This window comes from Rhineura floridana, chromosome 22 (assembly GCF_030035675.1).
Source record: "Rhineura floridana isolate rRhiFlo1 chromosome 22, rRhiFlo1.hap2, whole genome shotgun sequence".
Classification (NCBI taxonomy): domain Eukaryota; kingdom Metazoa; phylum Chordata; class Lepidosauria; order Squamata; family Rhineuridae; genus Rhineura; species Rhineura floridana.
The window spans coordinates 5,750,165-5,776,256 of record NC_084501.1 but is presented as its reverse complement, the minus strand read 5'-3'; the positions used below and the strand labels follow the sequence as shown (position 1 = coordinate 5,776,256).

Genomic DNA, 26,092 nt, shown 5'->3' with positions numbered 1-26,092 from the left:
TCAGCCTAAAGAGAACATCAACCTTGGCCAAGCTCTCCAGGGCTGATTTTACCACCATAAGGATTTCTTCATGAGGCCCAGTCAGCATGGACAGTGGCCATGCTGGGAGGAGCTGGAATGTTACTTATCCAGGGAATCTGTCTTGGTGACATTGGTGGAGATGAACTTCCTTACTTCTCTTTGCCCTACACAGTGTGGAGGGGAGAGATTTGCCATGACACTGGATTAAGAGGAACAGCAGCTCGTTGCTCTATGGAGACGTGTTCCTGGATTGGTTTGGTGCTCTCGTGAGACTACACGTTTGGTGTCTCCCAACAGCTTCCATTGCCATCTCGTCAAAGTAGCTAGAAGATTGAACTGTCTTTCTAGAGAGGTATGGTAACGTGGATGATGGAACTTTCTCTGATTCTACCTGTTCTTGTGGCATATGAGTGGTTGTAGGGATGATGGCCATCAACATGGATGGCTTTAAAGGGGGATTAGACAGATTCATGGAGGAGAACACTGTCAATGGTCACTGGTCATGATACTGTCTTACTGACTCCGGTATCAGTGGGAAGAGCACAGTTGTGCTCAGGTCTTGCTTGCAGGCTTCCCTTTGCGGCATCTAGTTGGCCACTGTGACAACAGGAGGCTGCACTAGAATTGCCTTTGGAGTCTGATCCAGCAGCCAGTCTCTTATGTTCTTATGATTATCAAAAGACTAGGTATGTTTTATATCCATTGCCAATTCCTTCCCCCCCACCTACAAATTCTAAAGAAGGAACCCCAAATTCTATCAATGATATGAATGATAAAAGGCACAGTCTGCGTCTGTGTTGGAATTGCTTTTAAGATGTTTTTAAAGCTTTTTAAAAATATGTTTTTAAATATTATTGTTGTCATGTATTTTAAAGTCTGTTTTTATTATGTTTTAAAGTGTTTTTCATGTTTTTGTTTGCCACCCTGGGCTCCTACTGGGAGGAAGAGCAGGATTTAAATCTAATAAATAAATTTTAAAAAGGCATGCATAATCACACAGAGTTTCCTTTCAAAATCCAGGTTTTTCAAAGGATTTGGAAAAAGAGACGCATGGGAATGGAAGATAAATGGTCTAAAGATGGGAAATGGGGGGGGAAGGTAGCACAAGAAAGGTCTAACCCTGCCATCCTCAACTTGATGCCCTCCAGATGTTTTGGACTCTAACTCCTGTGAGCCCCAACCAGCCCCAGTATCATATGGGAGTTGTAGTCTCAACCATCTGGAGGGCACCAGGTTGAGGAAGGTTAGTCTAGCTTTTTTAGCTTTGTGGGCTTCCCAGAGACCTGTGGCTGTCCACCACTATTAGAAAAAGGATGCTGGACAAGAAAGCCCCTCAGTGAGATCTAGCTGGGCCCTCCATAGGTAAACGATTTGATCAATTTATGGTGGGCAAATCTATCAGCAGCTTTTGGCCATGAGAACTAAATGGAACCTCCAGGTCTAGGTCCAGTGTCCTTCAGAATGCCAAATGCTGGAGGAAGGCCCATCACCTTCATGCTCTCCAGTATTTGGCTGGAGAGGACTGGAAACAGGATTCTGGGCTAGATTAACTCTTTCTCTGACCAAAGATCATTCCTAGGCTTCGTTCTTCATCCAGGGAGGCATGAAAAGCGGGGAGGAAAGAAAAAAGATTTGGGGGGCCCGGAGACTCCTCTTATTGCATGGCGCTTGTGGTTCAGTAGCACTGCTATAAAATTGTGCCTAAAGCAAACCCCTGAGTCCTCACGCAAAGACCCCTCCATAAAGCAGGCATGTGGAACCTCAGGTCCAAGGGCCAAATGTGGCCCTCCAAGCCCCTCCATTTGGCCCTAGACATTCTCCTAAGGCCATGCCCCTCACCAGTCCTGTCTGCACTCTCCTCAAGTGCTTTTGCCCGGCTCAAATGTATCCTTAACTGTGATAACACCCCTTGCTTGCCTGGGCGGGGGATGTTTGGAAATCCCTGGCTTCTGCCTGGCTGGAATTTACCCTGCTATACAAACGGTAAGAATTGCATCCCATGACTTCCCCTGGTCCTGCCCACATTTGCCTCTGGCCCCACCCACCACAGCATGCAACCCTTGGAAGGTTGCTTATGAGGAAATACACCTCTCAGTCTGATAAAAAGTTCCCCAGCGGTGTTTAGAAGGACGATGTAAAGGATTTTTATGTGCTTAGTTAAGTTTCTCATAGTGGGAGAGCGTGTGTGTCTGTAAGCATGTGTTTGGGAACAGGGAGAACATCCCTTTCACGCTGGACACGGTGCATTGGTGGTCCTCGTCAGCCACTGTCCCTCATTTTTCAGGCAAGGCCCTCCTCTGTCTATGAAGTATGCACCAGCTTCTGATCTTGGCTTCCTTGTGTCTCTCCTCTCTTCCTGGGATTCCTGCTATTTACCAAAAGCCAAATGGGAATCCAGGTATGTAAAAAATATCTTCCCCCCCCCCTAGAGCTTTGCCTGATTTTGCATATAACATGGGGGAGGGGGGCAATGGATCTGGCCAGGAGGCCAAATATGTATCTCCCCCATCTGCCCACCTGTCAATCATCTGATGCCACATTGATGTCAGGCGACTTATTTTTCTCCACGTGGATGATCAGCTGATTGTCAGGGCTTGCAAAGCGCAGTGGGCAGATTCCGCACAGCCCTTTCCGTCCAGCTGCTCCTTCACCTGCCTCACACCCGATGCTTACTTTAACCTTTTCAGTGATCACCATTTTATGACTCCAAACCTCTTTTAATCAATATTTCATATAGCTAAACTAAAACACAATCCAGGAAATATTTGTTTAAAAAGATGGGGTATAGCACGACAGGTATAGTCAATTCCATGCAACATCATAATCTTGTATCGTAAATGATTTTTAAAAAACCTTTTCCAGTCATCAAAATGGTGGTGACCAGTTTTTTTAAAAAATAAGCATTATGATATTATAGTGAAATAGTAATAGTGTGAAACTTAGCATTATTGTGTTTTAGTACCATACCTGTCTTCTATTAGTGTATTGAAAAAATGGAAGTGGACTGCCTTCAAGTCGATTCCGACTTATGGTGATCCTATGAAGAGGGTTTTCAAGGTAAGCGGTATTCAGAGGGGGTTTTAACATTGCCTGCCTCTGGGGCTGAGAGGCAGTGACTGGCCCAAGGTCACCCAGTGAGCTTCATGGCTGCGTGGGGATTCGAACCCTGGTCTCCCAGGTTGTAGCCCAACACTCTGACCACTACACTATTCTGGTTTTAGCACTAATGTGTTTTAGCACTAATTAAAAGATCAATTACCAAAATTGTGTCAAAAATGGTTTCTACTACAAGGGTTATTGTGTGCGTACGCTGATCTTCAAGCACCTTCCTCACACCCAGTGATATAGACAGAATTTAGCAGCATATACAGGTAGAAAATGAGCAATACTCCCAATTGTGTGGGAAGTCAATCACAATTCTGCTTGTCACTTACACTGGAAGAACAATTATTGGGGTCAGAGCCAGTTCTATAGGAACAGCCTATAGATTTCAAGACGTAACTGTTGTTGTAGGATCAAATCAGATCCTTCCCAGCGAGCAACCTGATACAAAATTATTCCTTCAAACATTTTTGCAGATGGAGAATCATAGAAGAGTTGGAAGGGGCCTATAAGGCCATCGAGTGCAACCCCCTGCTCAGTGCAGGAATCCAAGTTTAAAGCATCCCTGACAGGTGGCTGTCCAGCTGCCTCTTGAATGCCTCCAGTGTTAGAGTGCCCACCACCTCCCAAGGTCATTGGTTCCATTGTCGTATTGCTCTAACAGTTAGGAACTTTTTTCTGATGTTCGGTCAAAATCTGGCTTCCTGTGACTTGAGTCCATTATTCCGTGTCCTGCACTCTGGGACGATCGAGAAGAGATCCTGGCCCTCCTCTGAGAGAGAGGGAGAGAGACACTCTGAGAGACCCCAATTCTCATACCACAGACACCTGCCTGATACCCTCCCCTCCATTATAGCATAACATTGTTCAAAATACAGCATGGAACCCCACCCCATGTTTCCTTGCCAAAAAAAGCTGGGGGAGGTCCATGAAGCAGAGACAAGAACTGTTTGAAGAAGGGGATGAAGCTTGCTTGGAGATGTGTGTAGTGGTAGTTCTCCCCTCCCCCTCCTGCAGGCCCTTTGAGAAATTCCATTCATCCTATTGAAAGGTCTGCAACTTCCCTTGAAATCCTTTGAAATGGAACCTCCGGTCCACTGGTCTAATCCAGCCCAGGAGGCCTCCCATTTGGCTCAGGAGGCCTTTTTGGCCCACGTGCCCTACATCTGATGTCATATGAGGCCACCCTGGGCTCCTTTGGGTGGAAGGGCAATATACAAATTTAATTAATTAAATGCATAAATAAATAAAATTTGGTGTCAGGTGTGAGGCAGGTAAAGATGTGGCTGGGTGTGAGCTGATCATCTGGGCTTGCATTGTGCAGAGGATGAAAGCCCTGGCAATCAGCCTTGAGCAGAACCCTCCAATTCCAGACAGATTTGGAGGCTCAGTCCCGAGAGCTGGAGGGAGAGGCAGGGAGAAAGCAGGGTGTCAGGTAGCTTCTGGTGACACAGACAGATGACTTGGTGGCCTCCCCTAGGTCTTTACATTTCCTATCCTGTCTTTCTTCTGCCATGTATCCCAAGGCGACGTATGCATGTGGTTCCCAGGCAGTCCCCCATCCCTGCTCTGACCAGACTCAGCTCTGCTTAGCTTCAGCAAAGTGGTGGCCTCCTGTGCCTTCAGACCAGACCGGAGAATGAGGGAAAGCGGCAGATATGAGAGCTTTATAGCAGGCAGTGGTAGGTGATTGGCTCCCTGGGATCACCTGAATGCTAGGACCAGGAGCATGCTCAGATGTGGCAGCCTTGACCCTCCTTGAACCGCTAGCAGCCCATTCTTCTGAGCAATGGTGTTCTTCTGACACACACCATGGATATGTGCATATCAAGTAAATTCAAGAGTTTGCCTCAACATTCTTCACCTCAGATCCATTTAGGTGCTAACTGAGGCCTTACTGTTGTGGCCTTCCTTTCTTCCTTCCCACAGCCACGCCGGTGCCCCTCCAATACTTGCTGGAGCCAGTGAACAAACTGGTGCACACCCAGAGAGGAGCCACCATCACCCTACCTTGCATTTTGCAAGTGCTACCTCAAAACTATAAGGTCAGATGGAGCAAGGTGGAGCCAGCTGAATATATGGAGATTGTTATCCTGATCACCAACGGTGTGCACCACAGAACCTATGGTCCGCTGGGCAGCCGGGTCCGCCTGAGGCGCAGCCACCGCTACGATGCATCCCTTACAATCTCCAATGTAGCGCTGGATGATGAGGGGCGCTACCGCTGCCAGCTGATCAATGGCCTGGAGGATGAGAGTGTTTCTCTGGTTCTGCAGTTAGATGGTAAGGGGGCTGGGCCAGCCATTGCTTGGTTGGCATTGACCCAGGACAGGGCCTTTTTGGTGGTAGCTCCCAATGAGGTACATCTGTCTCCATAATTAACTTTTGGGAGGAATTTGAAAATATTTCTGTTTACCCAGGCATCTGATGGCTGAAGGAGACTGTTCCTGGCAACCCAGAGGTCACTGGATGAGAGTGGGTTTTAAACAAACAAACCTGTAACTGCTTTTTGAATTTTTTTTAAAAAATCGTAACTGTTTTTAGAATGCTTTTAGCTGTAATTGCTTTTAGAACATTTTAATTGTAAGTGTTTTTAGAATGTCTTTAACTGTTTTTAGTATGTATTTTGTTAAATTGTTATGTTGATGTGTTTGTGGCTCGGGGCTTCTTCGGGAAGAAGGGCAGGCTATAAATTCAATGCATAAAAATAATTGTGCTGAGGGCATCCCAGAGGTGGATCCGCTGCCCACTTCCTTCCCAATGTTCTCTTCCTCTTCAGGTGTCGTCTTCCCCTACCAGACCAGCCACGGGCGCTACAAATTCAACTATCCTGAGGCCAAACAGGCTTGCCAAGAGCAGGACTCCCGCCTGGCAACCTATGGGCAGCTTTACAAAGGTAACCCATTATTGCTGATGTGTCATTATACAGCTGTTAGTGATGGTTTTTTATTTACTTGGGGTTTGGGGGGATGCACGAGTGGATGGCTGTTATTGTTGTATTTTTTAAATGTATTATTTGGGTTTTTACTGTATTTTTGTTCTGAGATTTTTAAAATGAATGGCATTATATCAATGTTTTAATACATAAATAATTCACTAATAGGCAAAAAACCTTGAAGTTTAAGAATGTGCCTATTATTTATTTATTTATTTATTTATTGCATTTCATAGAATCATAGAGTTGGAAGGGGCCTTGTAGGCCATCAAGTCCAACCCCCTGCCCACAGCAGGAAATCCACAGCTAGAGCATCTCCCGCAGATAGCTGTCCAGCCTCTGCTTTAAGACATCCAGCGAAGGGGATCCCACCATATATATATATATACCGCCTCATAGCCAAAGCTCTCTGGGCTGTTTACAACAATTAAAAACATTAAAAACAAGCATACAAATTTAAACCATACCAAATGAAAACCCATAAAACTGTTAGGCAAGTTAAAACACATGCTATTCAAATGCTGTTAACTATAGCCAACAGATATATTTCTATCAAACTTTAAAAAGCAGGGAAATTGGGCAGCTATAGTGCATGCACCAGGGGAGCAGGAGACCTGACCTCCTTTCTATTGTACTGCCATACAAATTTGTCAAAATGCAAACACAGTTTGGATTGGTCTTTCACAGTCCAATCCACTTCCTGTGTAGCTTGGAAGAATTTGGTAACGTGCCTCTGAGCATATGGTGACTGGTGGCAACACCTGCCATCTCCAAAGATGGAGAATCACATTTTTGTATGTTTGTTGGTGTTCTTACTTTGCTTCTTTCCTCTGTTACTGCTGTTTCTACAGAGAATCTAACTTAGAAAATTATATTTCTCTCATTATTCATCCTAGAAATCTGTGTTAAATTTATTTTTATTAATTTCAAAGCCTTTTTACTGGTCAATGTCATATGATGGCAAAGACAGCCTCTTGTGTTTCAAACTAGAGGTTATGTTCTACTTCTATCTTGGGCGCATTAGCAGTTGAATCTGAAACTGCTGTTTGATGTAAAATCAAACTGATTACAACATGTTCCTGCTTCAACAATGACTCTAGCTGTTGGGAAAAACAAACTTAGCCTGCCCAAGATGCAAGTTTTCAGCCTGCTATGCTTAAACCACTCCACTTAAGGAAAGGTGGGCATGGTCAATTAAAAACATAGAGCACACCTATAATTTTGCTAGAATATATTTCACCTCCCACTGTTTTATCTTGTGCAAACTCCTTATGTCCATTGGAAACTATTCTTCAAAATAGTCAGTGCCATTATTTCACAATTGTTTTTGGAGTTTTTTTAGTGTTGCAAGCTGTTGCTGTACTTCACCTGTTCACAGAAACAGAAGCAAAACAAAATGATTTACTATACGAAACGTCACTAAAATGGCAAAGTAGATCAAACATATTTAAAGTGACTATCTGAACTATATCAACTGTCTTAATGTTGTTGCTTCCTCCCTGCTAAAACAAGATCAGCACAGCACATATTTCAGGTGATTTCAGGTGTTGCGACCAGTCACCATATGCTCAGAGGCACACGCTACCAAGTTCTTTCAAGCTACACAGGAAGTGGATTGGACTGTGAAAGACCAATCCAAATTGTGTTTGCATTTTGACAAATTCGTAGGGCAATCCAATATCTCAGAGAGGAGATCAGGTCTCCTGCTCCCCTGGTGCACTCACTATATAGCTGCCCAATTTCCCTGCTTTTTAAAGTTTGATAGAAATATCTGTTGGCTATAGGTACGTTCTTAAACCATAGAATTCAAATGGTATTATTCACAGACATGCCACGGACCACCTGAATGAAGACTGTGGACCACTGGTAGCCCATGGGCCACAGTTTGGGAACCCCTCTGATGGTTTCTATGTATACATGAAACTTTAGATATACTAGAATATACATTTCACTAAGACAAGCCACCTAATTTTATATCCAAATCTCCCCCTGTACTTTCAATTAATTTGCACCCCTGGGTCACCCCAAAACCGTTCCTCTTCAAATTCCCAAACTGTAATTCATTATCCCCTCAAATTACCTCTGAATAATTAATGCTTTCATGCAGTGCTTTAGATCTTTCAACACAGACTTGTGGGACCCTTTGCCGTTTAGCCAAGGGTGACCCTAAGGGGACAGACCCATATCTCTGAGCTGCCCATCTTGAGCTGCTTGAAGGAACAGAGGGACATAAATGTAATGATAAATAAAATCAAGAATAAACACCCAATGACCTTTCCTCCTTCCCAAAAGGAAAGAAAGCAGGGGGAGGGGATTACAGAGAGGAGCTATCCAGCCAGTTGTCCCCTGGTTTATTTATTTATTTATAAAAGAATGTATGTACTGCAATATCAGAGCAGTATACAACAATATACCATAAAAAATGTAAATGTCCTGCCTTCAATTCCGAGTTATGGCGACCCTATGAAGAGGGTTTTCATGAGGCTGACAGGCAATGAGTGGCCCAAGGTCACCCACTGAGCTTCATGGCTATGTGCGGATTCGAACCCTGATCTCCCAGGTCATAGTCCAACACCTTCGCCACTACGCCACACTGGCCCATAACACATCATTAAAAACAATACAAAGCAATAATTAAAATGGGGAAGAAATTCAATTCAGTTCACATTTCAAGCCGCATCTATTATATTTGTCCTTTCTGAAACAATATGAGAAGCGGAGCATAGTAATCCTTCAAAAGTCACACTTATCCAAATTTTGCATTGCAATCCTCCATGCCAGCAGTTTGCAAAAATGCATCGATTAGGGGAAAATGTGTATGAAAATGAACATATTAGTGAAAATAACATGCAAAACTACATTATATTAAGAGAAATTGCTTATAGCATCAATACACAGATCCAACGTAGTAGCCATGCTGGTCGCCACCAATCATGAGTCCACCAAAGGTATTGGGGTCTGTGTCTGGCAAAGCAGAGAGCGTGCCACAATCAAGGTGCCATAACTGGGAATGCCCTCTCACGTGTGGACACATAACAAATATATGATTAATTTTGGACTAAAATTCACAGCAGCCACAGCCAGCGCAGTCATGCTGATGGGAGTTGTGTTGTCCAGAACCTCTGGAGGGCGCCAGGTTGGGGAAGGGTACTAGTTTATCAGACTTGGCTATTCCCCAGTGACATAACCCATTCCCACTGAAACAAATATGTATATATTGGAATAAAGCCATTCTCAGCTTGAGAGAAACCCTGAAATATCTTTCTCTGTCTCGAGTAATTGTTTTGTTTTGTTTTATCCCTGGATCGGTTGTTAAAATCCTGAGTTATCAAGCTTTCTCCTCACTCTGCACCAGGCTCCTGACTTCTTATTGCCCTCACTCTTGGGCTTTTAAAAACAAGTTGATGTGATGAAGCTTGTTCTGGCATAGAGAGAAAGAGATGGTGAGAACAACTTTCACCCGATTGGTGGATGTTGTTTAAAAGCAGTGGTGGCTGGTGGCTCTATGTCAGTGGGAGAGTGGAGTCTGCCCTGGGTTTTAATCCAAAATTTCAAGGAGCTGTCCTTCAACACCTTAGACAGCTCCTTGAAAATTCAGACTAAAACCCAGAGAGGATTCCACTGCCCCGCTGACATGGAGCCCCCAGCTGCCAATGTTTAATAGTGAAAAAAGTGGGACGGGTCCAAAACAATGTTTAAAGGCACAGGAAACAGATCAAACCCGGCAACCAGTGGTCAGTTGCCCCTTTGCAACTCCATCTGATATGGAGGCTACGCCCCTACCTTCCCAATCATCTGCTCCCACCGGTGGTACATGCCCTGATCACCACTCACCTAGACTACTGTAATGCGCTGTATGTGGGGTTACCCTTGAAAACGGTTTGGAAGTTACAATTGGTACAGAATGCAGCGGCGCATCTGATTGCAGGCAGCCGCCGTAGAGATCACATCACTCCTGTGTTGAAGGAGTTGCATTGGTTACTGGTTGTGTACCGAACCCAATTCAAGGTGTTGGTTTTAACCTTTAAAACCCTATACGGTTGTGGCCCAGCCTATCTGAAGGAGCGCCTCCAGCATCGACAGGGATGCCGCTCAACAAGATCAACCTCAGAGGGCCTTCTCTGGATCCCACCAGTCAAGACAGCTAGGCTGGTGAGGACTCGAGAGAGGGCCTTCTCAATAGTGGCCCCCGCCCTTTGGAACTCTCTCCCTAGTGACCTATGCCATGCCCCGTCTATAATGAGCTTCCGCAGGACCCTGAAGACTTGGCTTTTTGGGCGGGCGTTTGAGATGGGCTAGTTTTCTACTGTTTTTAAATTTTAACTGTTTGATATACTGTTTTATCTTGTACGTCGCCCAGAGTGGCTGGACAACCAGCCAGATGGGCGACTAACAAATTTAATAATAAATAAATAAAAAAATCTGTTACCTCCTTCTCTTTCAGCTTGGACAGAAGGGCTGGACTGGTGCAGTGCAGGATGGGTCATGGAAGGAACTGTGCACTACCCCATCATTAACTCCCGTGAACCCTGTGGAGGACGCCTTCTTCTCCCGGGGGTCCGAACTTATGGCACCAGGGACAAGCTGAAAGATCGGTTTGATGCCTTCTGTTTCAGTTCAGCCGTGAAAGGTATGTGGATGTAAACAAAGCTAGATGCTTGGTGTGATTGTATAACAAGCAAATTTCTAGTCCCCACCATTGGGGGGGAAAAACCTTCTTTATGACAGCCAGGTTAATTTTTCCCAGCAGCTCTGTTTCCTGGACTCACTGACCCTGGACTAGCTGCTAGCCTCACCTACCTCAGTAAAATGAGAGTGACGTTCCACCTCACAGGACTGTTGTGAGGCCCTTTGCCAAACCTAGTCCCAGGCATAATCTGTCTGGGCTTGATACAGATTTGTATCATCCCCTCAAGCCCCCCTCCTCTGATCCCATCCCCTATATACAATCTCATAAGTCATGAAAAAAAAATAATTTTTATGGCTGAAAGAACCAGCTGCACCTCAGAAAAACATCTTGGGTCAGCTCTGAAAGAGACATTTTCAGAGAGATGTGTAGGATATAGACATCTAGGAGCTTCTTCCAGTTCCTCGGGTTTTAATGGTCAGCAGGAGGGAACTAAGACAGGTGTGGGCAACCTTGGCCCTCCAGATGTTGCTGAACTAGAACACCCATTAGCCCCAGCAAGCATGGCCAGTCCAGAGCTTGGAAAAGTTACTTTTTTGAACTACAACTCCCATCAGCCCAATCCAGTGGCCATGCTGGCTGGGGCTGATGGGAGTTGTAGTTCAAAAAAGTAACTTTTCCAAGCTCTGCGAGTGGCTAGGGAAGATGGGAGTTGTAGTCTAGCAACATCTGAAAGGCCAATGGTTCACCACCCCTGAACTAAGGAATTCTGGGAGTTGTAGTCTCTCCCCCACCCAGGGGGGCCTGCCCATGCCACAGGCTTTTCATACCCTGACCGTTTCCACAAGACTGCCCTTTCCTGCTCCAGTGGTGAGAGGCAGCCATACAGTTCTCCTATGCATCAACTCTGACTTCCTGAATGTCATTCTCTGCTTCTGTTTCTCTCCCCTCGGCTCCCCTTGCCCAGGCCGGGTCTATTTCATCCGGGGCCACCTGAATTTCAAAGAAGCCACCCAAGCCTGCCGCAACGATGGAGCCGTCCTTGCCAAGGTTGGGCAGCTCTATGCGGCCTGGAAATTCTCCCAGCTGGACCGCTGTGATGGAGGCTGGCTTGATGATAGCAGCGTGCGCTACCCGATCACCACCCCCCGCGCCCATTGTGGAGGAGTCCCAGACCCCGGCATCCGCAGCTTTGGGTTTCCCAGCAAGTTCCGGAAGAAATACGGGGTCTACTGCTTCTCGATGAAGTAGAGAGGGTGAGAGAGGCAGACTGAGGAGAGGACAACTTAGGTGCCAGCTAGGCCCAAAGAGACCCACAGAAAATGGCACCACTTTGTTTAATTGGTGCAAAATATTTCTTTCCCTAAGGAGACCCTTGGTGGATGTTGGTGTCTCACAAGGACTTTTCCTAGCCCTGACCGTTCCTTGATCCTGGTCATAAGCTAAGGATGGAGCTCGTGTGTCAATATGACTTTGGAACCACCCAAACTTTCACATGGTTGTGTCTGTGCTTAGACAGGGGCATAGAACTTTGCATGCATTTTTGGTGCCTTCTCCTGACTTTTTCTTCTTGACCTTGCACAACCTCCAACTTTTCCCTTGTTTTAGATGGAGGCATCCCACCCACCCACTGACACATGATCCCACTTTATCTAAAGCTGCAAAAGACACTATCTATGGCCCCATATTTACAGCAGTATCATACCACTTTAAATAGCCATGGCTTCCCCCAAAGCATCCAGGGAACTGTCGTTTGTGAAGGGTCCTGAGACTTGTTAGGAGAACTCTGATCCTCTCACAGAACTACCATTCCCAATGTGGTTTAATGCGGGAAAGTGTGCATAAGAATGAATATCTTAGTGAAATTAGCATACCAAAAAGCAATATATTAAGGGAAATTTACACACACATGCACAAAACCCAGTGTATTCTAGGTATGCCAAATCCCATTATCTTGACCGAATACTTTCATTCTTTCAGTAATAGTTAGTACCTCTGAAAACAGGTACTAACTTTACACCAAATGTTCTCTTAACATGGACAAAGTTTGCTTGCAATTGACCATTGCTCCACTCCTCCTCCTTTGCAATTGTCAAGTATTATTTCTTTAAACTCTAAATCTGCCACTAAGTTTTGACTATTTTTCTTCACGTCTTTGTATAGCCTCCAGCTTTTTCACTGTTTTGGACAGAGGCATCCCGCCAACCTCAGCCACCCAATGACACTTGAGTCCTACCCTGTCTGTCTGTTTGTCATTATTCACAGTCAAGAAAAAATAGCAGTATGTGTGTGTTGGGGTCCTAGCCATGCATGCGGTTTTGGAGCCTTGAAAAAAGTCTTCGCTCATCCTCTCAAATTACATGGAACAGCATGAACAACCGGACCGGAAGAAGCAAAGGAGCACATATCTGTGAACCTCTGTGAAGACAAGTGATGCTTTGTGCTGAATGAGTGGGAATAATGAGATGGGGAACGGAATGGTGTTACCGTGTGTATATGTGCGCGCATGCCAGGGAAGACGTTAGTCACGTTCTATATTTTCAAGCATCTTCTTATGAGCTATCACATGTTTATCCTATCTGTCCTCCAGAGAGCTTAGGGAGATGTTCTGGATTCACCAACGCCCTCCACATCCTCCCAACGATCCTACGAGGTAGGTTAGGCTGAGACAGAATGACTGGTCCAAGACTACTCAGCAAGTGTTGTGTCTTGGAGCAGGAGTTTGAACCCAGGTCTCCTCTGTCCTTGTCGAACAGTCTAACCACTACACCCCACTGTCTCAAGACAAGTTGCAATGGAAATTGTGACGTCACTGTGCCTCTTTATCATGCATATATTCCTTCTGCTGCAGGGTTCAACAAAGCAGTTTCAGAGGAGCAACTAAGATCCAGAAAATGAGAAGAGCAAAAGGCTAATCCACCTATCGATGCGCTAATCAATTCAGAGTCCCTCCCTCTACTTCACCATCACAACCCCAACATCCACTCATTGACTGTGGATGTTTGAAAAGCAGAGTTTATATGAGTAGGCTTCTTTGTGATTAAGAGACCCCCTACATGACCGTGGTGCCACATAGTTTTCTCCTTTGGAGACATCCTTGATCATCATGTAGGCATTGGGGGAGGAGTCCGTGAGGCCTGTGACCCTGGGGTGCAAGGTCAGGACTCTGTTTGCCTTAACACATAGGGCTAGCAGCTACAAAGGACTCATGCCACATATGTAAGAAACTGGGCTCATCAGCCTTCCTCATCAGCTGTTGGGAGTTGGAGCCCAAAACAGCCCTGCTGTTTGGGGTTGATGGGAATTGTAGTCCAAAACATCTGGAGGGCACCAGATTGGGAACAGCAAAGCTATGTTGTAAAAAGCCTCTCTTAGTTTAGTTGACATCCATTGTTTATGGTCACAGGTTCACCTGGGAGCAGAAACATGGTGTGGATCAGGTTTGAAATCTGAGAAAGAGCAGGATGGCCAGGGGTTGAGGGATAGGAATCGGTAGCCAGATAATCCGTTCCAAAAAGCAGGAGATGAATTGCAACTTTAGGAAAGAGAGGAGGTCTGCGGCTTGAAGTTCCATTTTGAAGCAGAGGAAACGAAGCATCATTCCAGATGTGGGTGCAGGAAGAGACGGGGGGCAGAGGCGGTAGGAGAGCAACAGTTTGCCACTGGCAACAAGTCTTGGGCTTCAGTCTATGTGGCCATTTGAGGTGAAGCAAGGCCAGCCTTATGGTCGTCTGTCCACCTTTTCCAGTCACTATGAAACCTCAGTCACATCTCCCCATTTGTTCAGTGCTGAATGCCAAAGATTAATAACTTTCATTAACACCCATTAATTAAAAAAAAGTTATGTGAAAAATATTTCATAGGAAAATGTATGTTTTGTTCCGTGCTTTGAGATCTGGACCATGTTCTGCTTCAAAGGGCATGCAATTCGATTCAGTTTGCATTTAAACACAAATCTATCAAAATTGCACTTTGAAAACTCGCATTGGCAGGTCCTTCCATCCCTTGCAACAACTCAACCCAATTTGAGTGCAAAAGTGTGGTTTCTAACCTTGAGGCAAGAACAAGGTGTGAGTTGGGAGAATCTATCACATATATACCAGGGAAGCTATCACATATATACCTGGTGCCCTCCAGATGTTGCTGGACTCCAACTCCCATCAAACCCAGCCGGCACGGCCAATAGTCGGGGATGATGAGAGTGGAAATCTGGCCACATCTTGAGGACTATAGGCTCCTCTCAACCCCTGGTATATACTGATAATGAGTGGCAGTCTTCATGTAGCCAAAAAAGCTGATCCATGCATAAGCGGAGGGATTAATCCACAGACTTGGAGGAACCTCAGAGTTTGCAAATATACAAAAACATCTTTGGGGGGAATCTGGGGGGGGAATCCCCCAAAACACAAGTGGAGATTGAGCCTGTTAAGTGGACAGGGCATATCGACTGCTTGGTTTGTATATAGGAGGGATGGAAAAGCCGGGTGGAATGGAATGGAGTACCCTTGAAAAGAGCATGGCTAGAATCTGGAACAATCCACACAGCGACATGTTGTTGCAGGTCCCATGTTAGCTACGATAGTTAAATAGCTTAGTTACTGTAAACCGCCCAGAGAGCTTCGGCTATGGGGCAGTATACAAGTATGTATAAATAAATAAATAAATAAATAAATAAATGGACCTTCCACGTTCAGAGGCATTATGCACTTCTGAATTCTAGTTGCTTGCTGGGGCAGAAACAACAGATAAGAGCTGTTGATTTCATGTTCTGCTTGCAGGTTTCTCAAAGGAATCTGGCTGGGCCCTCTTGGAAACAGGATGCTGATAGAGACGCGACACACAGGCTGAGCCAGAATGGCAGTTCTTTTGTTTTTGCAGAGGAGCACTAAAACATGTATTGTCATTGCTGTTAGCCATGATAGCTAAATAGAACCTCCATATTCAGGGTCAGACTACCTCTAATGTTAACATTTAATTGCTGCACCAGGAGATGTTTCAATTGGAACCAAAGCTTACAGTGGCAGGAATATTAAACCGCCCCTCCTGATGAAAATTGCCCCTCCTGCACCTTTAATTTAAAAAAAAAAAAAAAACACCTCAATATGGTTGCTAATCACATTGTTAAAACAATGTCTGGTTTGGCTTACTTAGAAAGTGACTAACTGCCAGCAAAGATTCTGCTAGGTGAGATGGGCAGATGATTTAAGTCTGCGCGGAAGTATTACCCCGAGGAACATTTCGAGTTGAGATTGGGGGCTTGTAGACCGCGAACTGCCCCACTCCACCGTGTACATTAATTTTGCTTCTTGACCTCCTCCAGCAACACGAACTAAGCTTTGCCACAACAATCTTGTTCTTCCCACTGTGTGTCAGAATAGACCAGGAGAGTCACCAGGTTACCTAGGCAATGTGCTGCAATACAGACTGGGACAACGGAGAAGCCTGGTTTAGGTGGCAAACTGAACCCCACTTACATAGGAGTAGGTGCAGCACCTTGGATAGCTCCTGGAAGGTTTGGACTAAAACCCAGAGCAGATTCCATTGCCCCACTGGCATGGATCCACTGGCTGCCGCTGAAGGGTGGGGAACGTGGCGCCCACCAGATGTTGCCAGACTACAGCTGCCATCATCCCTGGCCCATTGGCCATGCTGGCTGGGCCTGACAGAGTTCAACAACATCAGGTGTAGGACTTGGGGAGAAAGCCTCTTTCTACCCAAAATTCATGAAAGACTCCAGTTCAAATAATAACATTTCTGTGAATTTATCAAACCCTATTCTATTTTGTTTGGAGAATCCTTTGCTGGTTCCCTGGCTTTACTCAGCAAAAAAAAAATTAAAGAGCGCTAACGAGTATTTGCCTGGGGGCACTGGCTGATAAAGGCCTCCATTTACACTATACATTTAAAGCAGTATCACCCCACTTTAAACAGCCATGGCTCCCCCCAAAGTATCTTAGGAATTGTAGTTCATGAAGGCAGGGCCGGATTAAGCTGAGGAGGGCCGCTAGGCTAATTGGTGTTTGGGGGGCCCTTCTCCTCTTAGGCAATATTTTTCTCAAATCCCTTACTATGGTAATGGACTGGTGGCCACCCTTTAGAACCGGCCCTGCCTATACATACAGTGTGCACGCCACAAACTGCGAAGATTAAAAACAGCGATCAATACTTAATATTGGTGCAGCGCACAGGCGCAGTAAAGTTATGGAAAATGGAAAATAAAATGTTTAATGGACCGTTTTTATTTGCCCGGTGTGCGTTATGTCTTTTAAGCCATCCTTTTAGAACGTTATGAATGCGATTGCAAAGTGCAAACATTTTCTTTTTGTACATCATGAAAAATCTATATTATAATTTTTTTTAGCTTATGCATGGGCCCCCCAAGAGCTCCGGGCCCCTAGGCTTCAGCCTACTAAGCCTAATGGATAATCCGGCCCTGTGTGAAGGGTGCTGAGAGTTGTTAGGAGACTCACTATTCCCCTCACAGAGCTACAATTCCCTGAGTTCTCTGCGAAGAGGGATTGATAGTTTAGCCACTGGGAACTATGGCTCTGTGAGGGGGAATTAGGGGATCTCCTAACAACTCTCAGCACCCTTCACAAACTACAGTTTCCACGATTCTTTGGGGGGAAACATGGCAGTTTAAAATATAGTTCTTTAAACGTATAGTACAGATGGGGCCAAAGAAGTCAGGTGAAAGCTAGTCCCTTGCTTTCTCTGGTCGCCCATGCAACACAGGTGGAAGATGCTCCTTATGATTTATGTTCAACACTACTGTTTCTGTCAACCAAGCCTGTCAAAAGCATGCAAGCAGACAAACCCAGGTGACTTCAGTGATTGTGTATCATCATATTACTTGGGAGTAAGTGGATTTACTTCTGGGTAAACAAGATTCGTGATACAGACTGTGGCTATCAGAACAATGGGTAGTATTGCTCCCACAAGAGGCCGTGATAGTCACCAACTTGGATGGCTTTAAAAAAGGGCTATCAATGGCTACTAGCCGTGATGGCTATGTTCCACCTCCACTGTTGAATGTGCCTCTGAATACCTGTTGCTGGGAATCGCAGGAGAGGAGAGTTACTGTCGCATTCAGGTCCTGCTTGTGAACTTCCTAGATGGGGCACCTTGTTAGCCAGCATGAGAAGAGGATGCTGGACTCAATGCCCCCCCCCCAGCCTGATCCAGCCACAGGGCTCTTCTGAAGTCCTTCCCCACCTAAGTCATGCTAAGAATGGGCCCACTGAAATCAATAGAATGACCTGCTTAAGTCCATTGATTTCAATGGGCCTGCTCTGAATATCACTTAGTTGGATACAAAGCCATGGGCGTTATCCAACAGAGGAGGTATCGACTCTGGGTACCACCCAACAGTTATTTATTATTAAATAAGAGACGTGTGCAGAGAGTTACTGAACAATTCCACTCTCTGGTTGATTACCCTTGTGCTTTCACATATATTGCTCCAAAAACTTGATTGTGCGTACGTATGCAATCCGATTTTGAGAAAGAGAGAAAAATGTTAGTTGCACATAGTAAAAAGTTATATTTTATCTGGTCACTGAGAAAGAGGGTATCTTTAAAAGGAAATATTTAGTTATTAGAATTTCTTTATATATACACACTTATACAATAAAAATAACAACAGGGAAACAGAAGGCACCATTGTCATTCCTTGCTGGTTGTTCATGCTGATTTATGTAAAATAATTCCTGACTTGATTGTGAATCTGGGATGATGGACAGTCACAGATGAATGTTCATTCCTGGAGTTGATCGATCCCTTCGGGGGGGGGAGAGAGAAGAGGGGTGGGGAAGCACAGGTCACACTATGCTTATGAATGGTGGCAAAAGGGCTGAACATGCCCTCAGAATTACAAGAGATCCTCCTTCATTTCCCAAATGAAAACAGAAACATGCTTGCAGTATCCTAATTTTCCTACCAGCAATGGCTACCCAAGCAAGTGTACTGGCCTGTTCCTGCAAGTGATGGGCAATTTTTCTAATCTTAAATTCAGTTCTCTACATTTTTTATCGGGTTGCAATTTAAAAAAAATTAAGTCTTCCCAAAAATTCATCAGCATTTTTGTGCAAACTGGAAATGGACTGCCTTCAAGTCGATCCTGACTTATGGCTTAGGGTTTTCATGGTAAACGGTATTCAGTGGTGGTTTTACCATTGCCTTCCTCTGAGGCTGAGAGGCAGTGACTGGCCCAAGGTCACCCAGTGAGCTTCATGGCTGTGTGGGGATTTGAACCCTGGTCTTCCAGGTTGCACAAGATCCTCTGTAGCGCAGAGTGGTAAGCGGCGGTAACGCAGCCGAAGCTCTGCTCACGGCCGGAGTTCGATTCCAACGGAAGGAGGAAGTCGAATCTCCGGTAAAAGGGGTCGAAGTCCACTCAGCCTTCCATCCGTCCATGGTTGATAAAACGAGTACCCGGCATATGCTGGGGGGTAAAGAAAGGCCGGGGATGGAACTGGCAATCCCACTCCATATATACGGTCTGCCTAGTAAACGTCGCAAGACGTCACCCTAAGAGTCGGAAACGACTCTCACTACAAGTGCGTGGACACCTTTACCTTTTACCTCCCATGTTGTAGTTCAACACCTTAACCATTACATCACACTGGCAAAGTGCTCCTAATATTTATTTATTTATTTATTTATTTATTTATTTATTAGATTTATTAGTCGCCCATCTGGCTGGTTGTCCAGCCACTCTGGGCAACGTACAAAACAGAACATACAAACACATCAGGACAAACACATATTTGTATGGAATTTTACCTACTATACGCAGTTTTATAGGGCAGTTTCCTTAATATAATGCATCACTGTATAAAGCATACTTTACCTAAGTTTATGCATCTTTGTAAAACGTTACTTGGATGGAAAACTGCATTGCAAAATTCAGAAAACCGCAAATTTTGAAAGATGGCTGTTTTGGTTTGAATATTGTTTCAGAAAGAGTGGATTAGGCAGGCTGTCCTTTAAATGTGAACTGAATAGAATTTCTACCCCGCCCCCATCCCGACACCCTGCTGAAGACTTTTCTCCTTCAGTCCCTGTGAGTCCCATGGGCGATTCATTAGCAGCCAAGCTGGCTGAGGCAATCTTGGAGGTGATGTTGGAGGAGCCGTTGGAGGGCTGTCGTTCTTGGTGACTTCAATATCCGCAGGTAGGGAGCCACAACTGAAAAAGGCCTGCCCCTTGTCACAACTCTCTGAGCCTCTCTCAGAGGGGGTATATGGACAAGGGCCTCTGTTGACTCTCGTAAGGTCTAGGCATATTCTTGTCAGGGGACTATTATGGTCCCAAGCTGTATAAGGCTTTATAGGTTAAAAATCAGCACCCTGAACTCGGCCCAGAAACTTTTCGGCAGCCAGTGCAATTGTGCCACTATTGGTGTTTTATAATCGATGGAACCTCCCCCTTGCTGGGACCATCACCTATCTGTGGTGGGGGTCATCCCTGTGGATCAAGACATGCCCTAAGTGATTCACACCAACAACATTTTAAGAAGGCATCCCCAGAAGTCAATAATGGGGACCAGGGCAGGAGCCAGGAAAAAAGGCAGACAGATGGAGGATAACCTCTTTTGTTGAATCTTGTGGTTTTAATTCACTCTTTCCTCCCCTGCAGCAGTCCTGATGGGAAACGCTCCTGTGAAGCTGCTATTGGCAATGAGAGAATGTCCTCCCACTGGCCACCATCAGAGTAGACAGTTCTTGGCCAGATGGACCAGTGATTTGACTCAGTGTAAGGCGGCTCCATATATTATTGGGGATGGCCTGTTGCTTTGCATGGAGATGAGGTGTGTATGGGGGGGAGAGAAAGAGGTGGCCACACCCACCATTGGCATGCAGCCCGATAGGTTAAGAAGGAACGCAAGTCTTAGTCTGAAAGAGTTACATGACACCTTATTGGCTCTCCACGTCATCAGATTCTGCTGAACTGAAGGCTGTAGTACTCCTGTTGGCCACCTGCAGCGGCAGCGCTATAGAGCAGGAGATGTCAGGCTGGCAGTTGCCTCTCCTTACAAAGCTGCCCCAGGAGCACAGAGAGTAAGGCCCTGGGGCCTGCTGCCAGAGACTACTATAAGAGAGTTCCTAGTTCAAGCCCCTCCATCAGAGCCCCCCCTCCAGCAACAGTGATATTAACCCAGCAACCACAAACACACCACAGGAGGTAGAGATTTAGCCATTTCCATGCGAAGACTCACTTGGGATACAAGTGAATGACGGCTGCTCCCACTGCCCGTTCTCCTGGCACCTGATGACAGGGGAGTGGCGCTGGGTGAACCCTTCTTGGCACCAGTACCGGATGACAGAATTGATTTCGTAGCGTCGCTTTAGTTTACCAAATATTTGGGCATCTGCCACCTCCGGGGGTAGACTGCAGGACACTGGACAGAAGGCAAACAGGCACAACATTTATTGGTATCTTCTGAATCAGGAGTTCCCAGACTGTGGTCCACAAACCACCAGTGATCTGTGAGCTGCATTCAGTGATCTGTGTGTCTGTGGATTTGTGGCTAGAGATTGCATTCAATATTCATATTGATTTTTAACTGTATCTGTATGGCTCCTTTTGTTCCTTATATATTGTATTTCATTCTGTTAGAGTTTGAATTCTATGGAATGCAAATTGTAATATAATAAAAAAAATGTGTAAGAAACAAAACCACTCAGCGCCTGGCACTGCAGAATGACAATGGCTACAACAGGCAGAATAATCACTAAGTGGTCCGCCAAGACTCTCAGCAATTTTCAAGTGGCTGGTCGGGGGGGGGGAGTTTGGGAACCACTTTTCTGAATCATTTGCAGTCCCAGCAGGTTAGCAAAGGTCAGAACAAGTGATACACTCAAAGTTAGTTTAGGGTACCAACTTTCCCAGTTCAGAACTTCTGGGCTAATAACAAACTGAGTCCAAATTTATTTAACTTTAGTCTCACCTTGTAATTAATGCCAAACCCCACCCCACCCCTTTTCCCCTGGTGCCTGGGATTATGTTCCTGCAGAATCTGAGCTCAATTTAGCACTGAAGTAGCAATGCTTCATGTCGCCTTTGCTGCACATTTTGCAAAAAAATATTGTGAGGGCAGTTGGAGGGTCTTGAAAGGCCTGCAGACCACATCCTGTGGCAGGGGGTCAAGTTGTAAGAAGACTGGGGAAGAAGGAACCAACAGGCCTTATCACACTCCCAGTGACATAATCAGGAGTGTGACAAATTGAATGGACAAGCTTAAAATGAATGAATAGAGGCCTTGTCCGAACAGAGTCCAAACTAGCTCATTTTAAGTGAGTCCATTCCAAAGCATACAAATATTCTTTCAATGTAAAACCAAGACAATGCCAAATTAACACAACCATCCAAAACTCTAAAATTGCATTTTCTGACATTGCTCCAGCTATTGATAGCCAGTTCAGCTCTTGTATCACTTTCAAAATATGTTTACATTTCATCAGGTGGTAGTCATCAACTGCCTGTTTGCACCCAGCTATATCACCTGTGAACATGGAGTGTTCATAACATTTAAGTGTTATGATGGCATTAATGTGTCCAACAAGCTTTTGTTAAAGGTATCCAAGGCAGCAGAAATCATCACATCCAAAAGTGAATTACCTATGCGCCTATATGTATAAGACATCAGAAGGAGGAATATTTCAACCTGTTTTTAAATAATAAAGAGATGTGTGAAACCTTTCTCCCATTTCTGAGATATTTCTACTCTCCCACAACTTGGCACCACATGTTCAGAATACTTACCCACGAAAGCGAAAATGTGGTTCCACAATGAAGACCAGAACACTGTGCATATTATTTTCTGCAATTGGCTTAACTGCAGATCATAGAGTTGGAAGGGGCCTGTAAGGCCATCAAGTCCAGCCCCCTGCTCAATGCAGGAATCCAAATCAAAGCATACCCAACAGATGGCTGTCCAGCTGCCTCTTGAATGCCTCCAGTGTCGGACAGCCCACCACCTTCCTCGGTCACTGGTTCCATTGTCATATGGCTCTAACAGCTAGGAAGTTTTCCCTCATGTTCAGCTGAAATCTGGTTTCCTGTAACTTGCTTCCTCTATGTGGCAACCTTTCAAGTAAGCTGAAAGGTGCTATCAAATCTCCCCTCAGTCTTCTCTTCTCAAGGCTAAACACGCCCAGTTCTTTCAGTCTCTCCTCACAGGGCTTTCTCTCCAATCCCTTGATCATCCTTGTTGCCCTCCTCTGAACCTGCTCCAGTTTGTCTGCATCCTTCTTAAAGTGCGGTGTCCAGAACTGGGCACAGTATTCAAGATGAAGCCTAACCAGTACTGAATAGAGGGGAACTAGTATTTCCGGCGATTTGGAAACAATACTTCTGTTAACGCAGCCTAAAATAGCATTTGTCTTTTGTTTTGCAGCCACATTGCACTGTTGGCTCATATTCAGCTTGTGATCAACAATAATCCCAAGATCCTTCTCGCATGTAGTATTGCTGAGCCAAGTATCCCCCACCTTATAACTGTGCATTTGGTTTCTTTTTCCTAAGTGTAGAACTTTGCACTTACCCCTGTTTAATTTCATTCTGCTGTTTTCAGCCCAATGCTCCAGCTTATCGAGATCCCCTTGAATTTTGTTTCTGTCTTCCAAGGTATTAGCAATGACTCCCAATTTTGTATCATCTGCAGATTTGATAAGCATTCCCTGCACCTCCTTATCCAAGTCATTAATAAAAATATTGAAGAGCACTGGGCCCAGGACTGAGCCCTATTCAAAATCATTCAAAAGGACAGACATCTCCCCAAGCTGTATAATGCAGATCATTGTGCATCAGCCAACACTTATTTTTTCCCCACGGGTTGGATGATAACAGTCCCAAGCCTGCTGCTTAGTGGGGACAGTTCTCAGCAATCACGTCTAATCAGTTTTCCAGTACTCAAGATCTGTGTTGGACTAGAGTGGCAATTCTTAGCCCAAAGCTATATAATGGGGAAATCTCGGAGGTCAATGCTTTTAAATCTTACCCAGCCCCATTTTGCAGGTGTAGGACAGGTGGTAGTTACAGGGCACGTCGCTCCACTTCCCTTCGTCATGCCAAACAATCACGACACAGTTCTCTCCAGAAAGGAAATAGCTGTCTGGTTGCCCAGGATGCCAGTTCTCATAAAGCTACCCAAGGGAGAGGAAAAGAGAAACCGACAGTCCATAAATGACAGCAAGCGAGAAGATTCTCCATGGCCCAGGCCTGTGTCATCCCCCCAATCGGAACATATGGGAGAAAACCACATTCCAAGGATGAAGAACCACTTTCAGCCTTCCGAGGACCATGTAACAGTGGTGAGCCGGGCCAAAAGCAGGCAGGGCAACGGATGTCAAATTCCCCTTTGTACAGTAGGATGGTTTCTGTACACCACACCCACACACCCCTCTCTGTCCCCCTTCCAGGCAAGCAGGAGGCATTTTCAGAGTTCAGGGATACATTCTAGCCTAGAAAAAAGACACTCTGGGTGTGAAGCAGGTGTGGCCTGGAAAGATTGGGACTGGCTGGGGCGACAGTGTGGCCTGGGTAGTGTCCCAAGGGCCGCATAGAGAACATTGGAGGGCCGCATGAAGCCCCTGGGGTTGAGATTTCCTGACCCTGACTTTATTCTGCTTGCTGTGCTTGTTCACTCTTTGTTAAGCTGTAGCGTACTGCTGTAAAAAACCAAAGAGATATATTGTAGGACAGTTACATTTTCCTAGTAGTAGGTTCCCAATAATAGATTGTCTGACTTGGTATAAGGCACCTTCCTGCATTGTTCCTATGTTCCAGCTTTCCCAGAATTCAGTTAGGGTGGCCTGCACTGATCTGAAGGGGACAGAAGCCTTTATTTTACAGTATTTAAAAGATTTATGTAACTTTAAAGTTGGCAATGAGGACATTGAACTTGTCAAGGATTATCAATACCTCGGCACAGTCATTCACCAAAATGGAGACAATTGTCAGGAAATCAGAAGAAAACTAGGACTGGGGAGGGCAGCTATGAGAGAACTAGAAAGGGTCCTCAAATGCAAAGATGTCTCACTGAACACTAAAGTCAGGATCATTCAGACCATGGTGTTCCCGATCTCTATGTATGGATGTGAAAGTTGGACAGTGAAAAAGGCGGATAAGAGAAAAACAAACTCATTTGAAATGTGGTGTTGGAGGAGAGCTTTGCGGATACCATGGACCGTGAAAGAGACAAATAATTGGGTGTTAGAACAAATTAAACCAGAACTGTCACTACAAGCTAAAATGATGAAACTGAGGTTATCCTACTTTGGACACATCATGAGAAGACAGGATTCACTAGAAAAGACTATAATGCTGGGAAAAAGAGAAGGGAGTAGAAAAAGAGGAAGGCCAAACAAGAGATGGATTGATTCCATAAAGAGAGCCACAGACCTGAACTTACAAGATCTGAACAGGGCAATTCACGACAGATGCTCTTGGCTGTCGCTGATTCATAGGGTTGCCAAAAGTTAAAATAAGAAGACATAACAACAATCAACAGCTTAATACTTTTAAAACTCTCTTTGCAAGTGTCACTTACCAGAGGACTCCCATCTGACCACTGGAAGTCGCCTTCAATTGTCCGGTCATTCAAACCAATCCATTGATACTCCTTGTACCGATCTGGAATGCAACAAGGTTTGCAGCTGGATGAAGAGGAATGAATTGCAGTGACAGCAAGAGGAATCCATGTGAATCTGTATTAACAACTACCCTGCTGTGCCATCAGATGACTCTAGATGGCTGCCTAGGACAATATTCTAGAGTGGATGGCACTGTCCTTGACACATTGTGGGGAACAGAAACTTGAATTTGGTTTTGAAATATGTAACCTCACTCTTCAAAGAAAGTTGTTAGAGGTGGCAAGGGGTGAGCAAATCTGTCAATTTTGGTTTATCATTTTTCCAGTCTTAAGTTCAGTTTCGGCATCACTTTGCACTTAAAAAACAAAAACCTTCATGAAAATTTGTCTTGCATTTTAGTGCACATTCTGCCTGATATAATGTATTTTGCATGCTGTTTTCACTAACAGATGCATTAATGTACACACTCTTGGGAGCTGCAACACAATATTCATGAAGTGTGAATTTTGAAGAATAGGTGTGTTTCAGTTTGGACATTGTTTCAGAAAATGTGAATTAGGAACATTATTATTATTATTTTGGAAGATTAAATTGATTTGAGATTTCAGCCTGTTTTGTGATATTTTGTGCTGTTATTTATTGATACTGTTCTAGTTTTTTATTATAATTACGTTCTGAATTGTTTTTATTTTATTGTATTGTTCTTGCTCTCTGGAAGCCGCTTTGAGGTCATCTAGTGATGAAAAGCGGCATACAAATATACCAAATAAATAAATATAAACAAATAAATGTGCATTAAAATAAATGTGA

At 44.8% G+C, this 26,092-nt stretch overlaps 2 protein-coding genes across 4 annotated transcripts in view; one reads left to right on the top strand and one right to left on the bottom strand.

Annotated features, from left to right (window-relative positions):
* The first annotated feature begins 303 nt into the window (after nucleotides 1-303).
* On the top strand, nucleotides 304-12,760 carry HAPLN2 (hyaluronan and proteoglycan link protein 2). The gene is made up of 6 exons (XM_061605967.1): nucleotides 304-373; nucleotides 2,306-2,419; nucleotides 5,053-5,406; nucleotides 5,903-6,019; nucleotides 10,503-10,688; nucleotides 11,653-12,760. Exons 2-6 carry the CDS (start codon nucleotides 2,332-2,334, stop codon nucleotides 11,934-11,936), a joined length of 1,029 nt encoding a protein of 342 aa, XP_061461951.1. The 5' UTR covers nucleotides 304-373; nucleotides 2,306-2,331; the 3' UTR covers nucleotides 11,937-12,760.
* Nucleotides 12,761-18,274: 5,514 nt separating this feature from the next.
* Nucleotides 18,275-26,092, bottom strand: part of BCAN (brevican) — a 71,734-nt gene continuing 63,916 nt past the window's right edge. For all 3 annotated transcript variants that reach the window (XM_061606303.1, XM_061606305.1, XM_061606304.1), the window contains exons 11-14: nucleotides 25,240-25,322; nucleotides 23,689-23,833; nucleotides 20,905-21,087; nucleotides 18,275-18,464 (exon numbers count right to left, since the gene is read on the bottom strand). In XM_061606303.1, coding sequence (XP_061462287.1) covers nucleotides 18,442-18,464; nucleotides 20,905-21,087; nucleotides 23,689-23,833; nucleotides 25,240-25,322 — 434 coding nt within the window. In that variant the 3' untranslated portion in view covers nucleotides 18,275-18,441. The remainder of the gene's footprint in view (nucleotides 18,465-20,904; nucleotides 21,088-23,688; nucleotides 23,834-25,239; nucleotides 25,323-26,092) is intronic.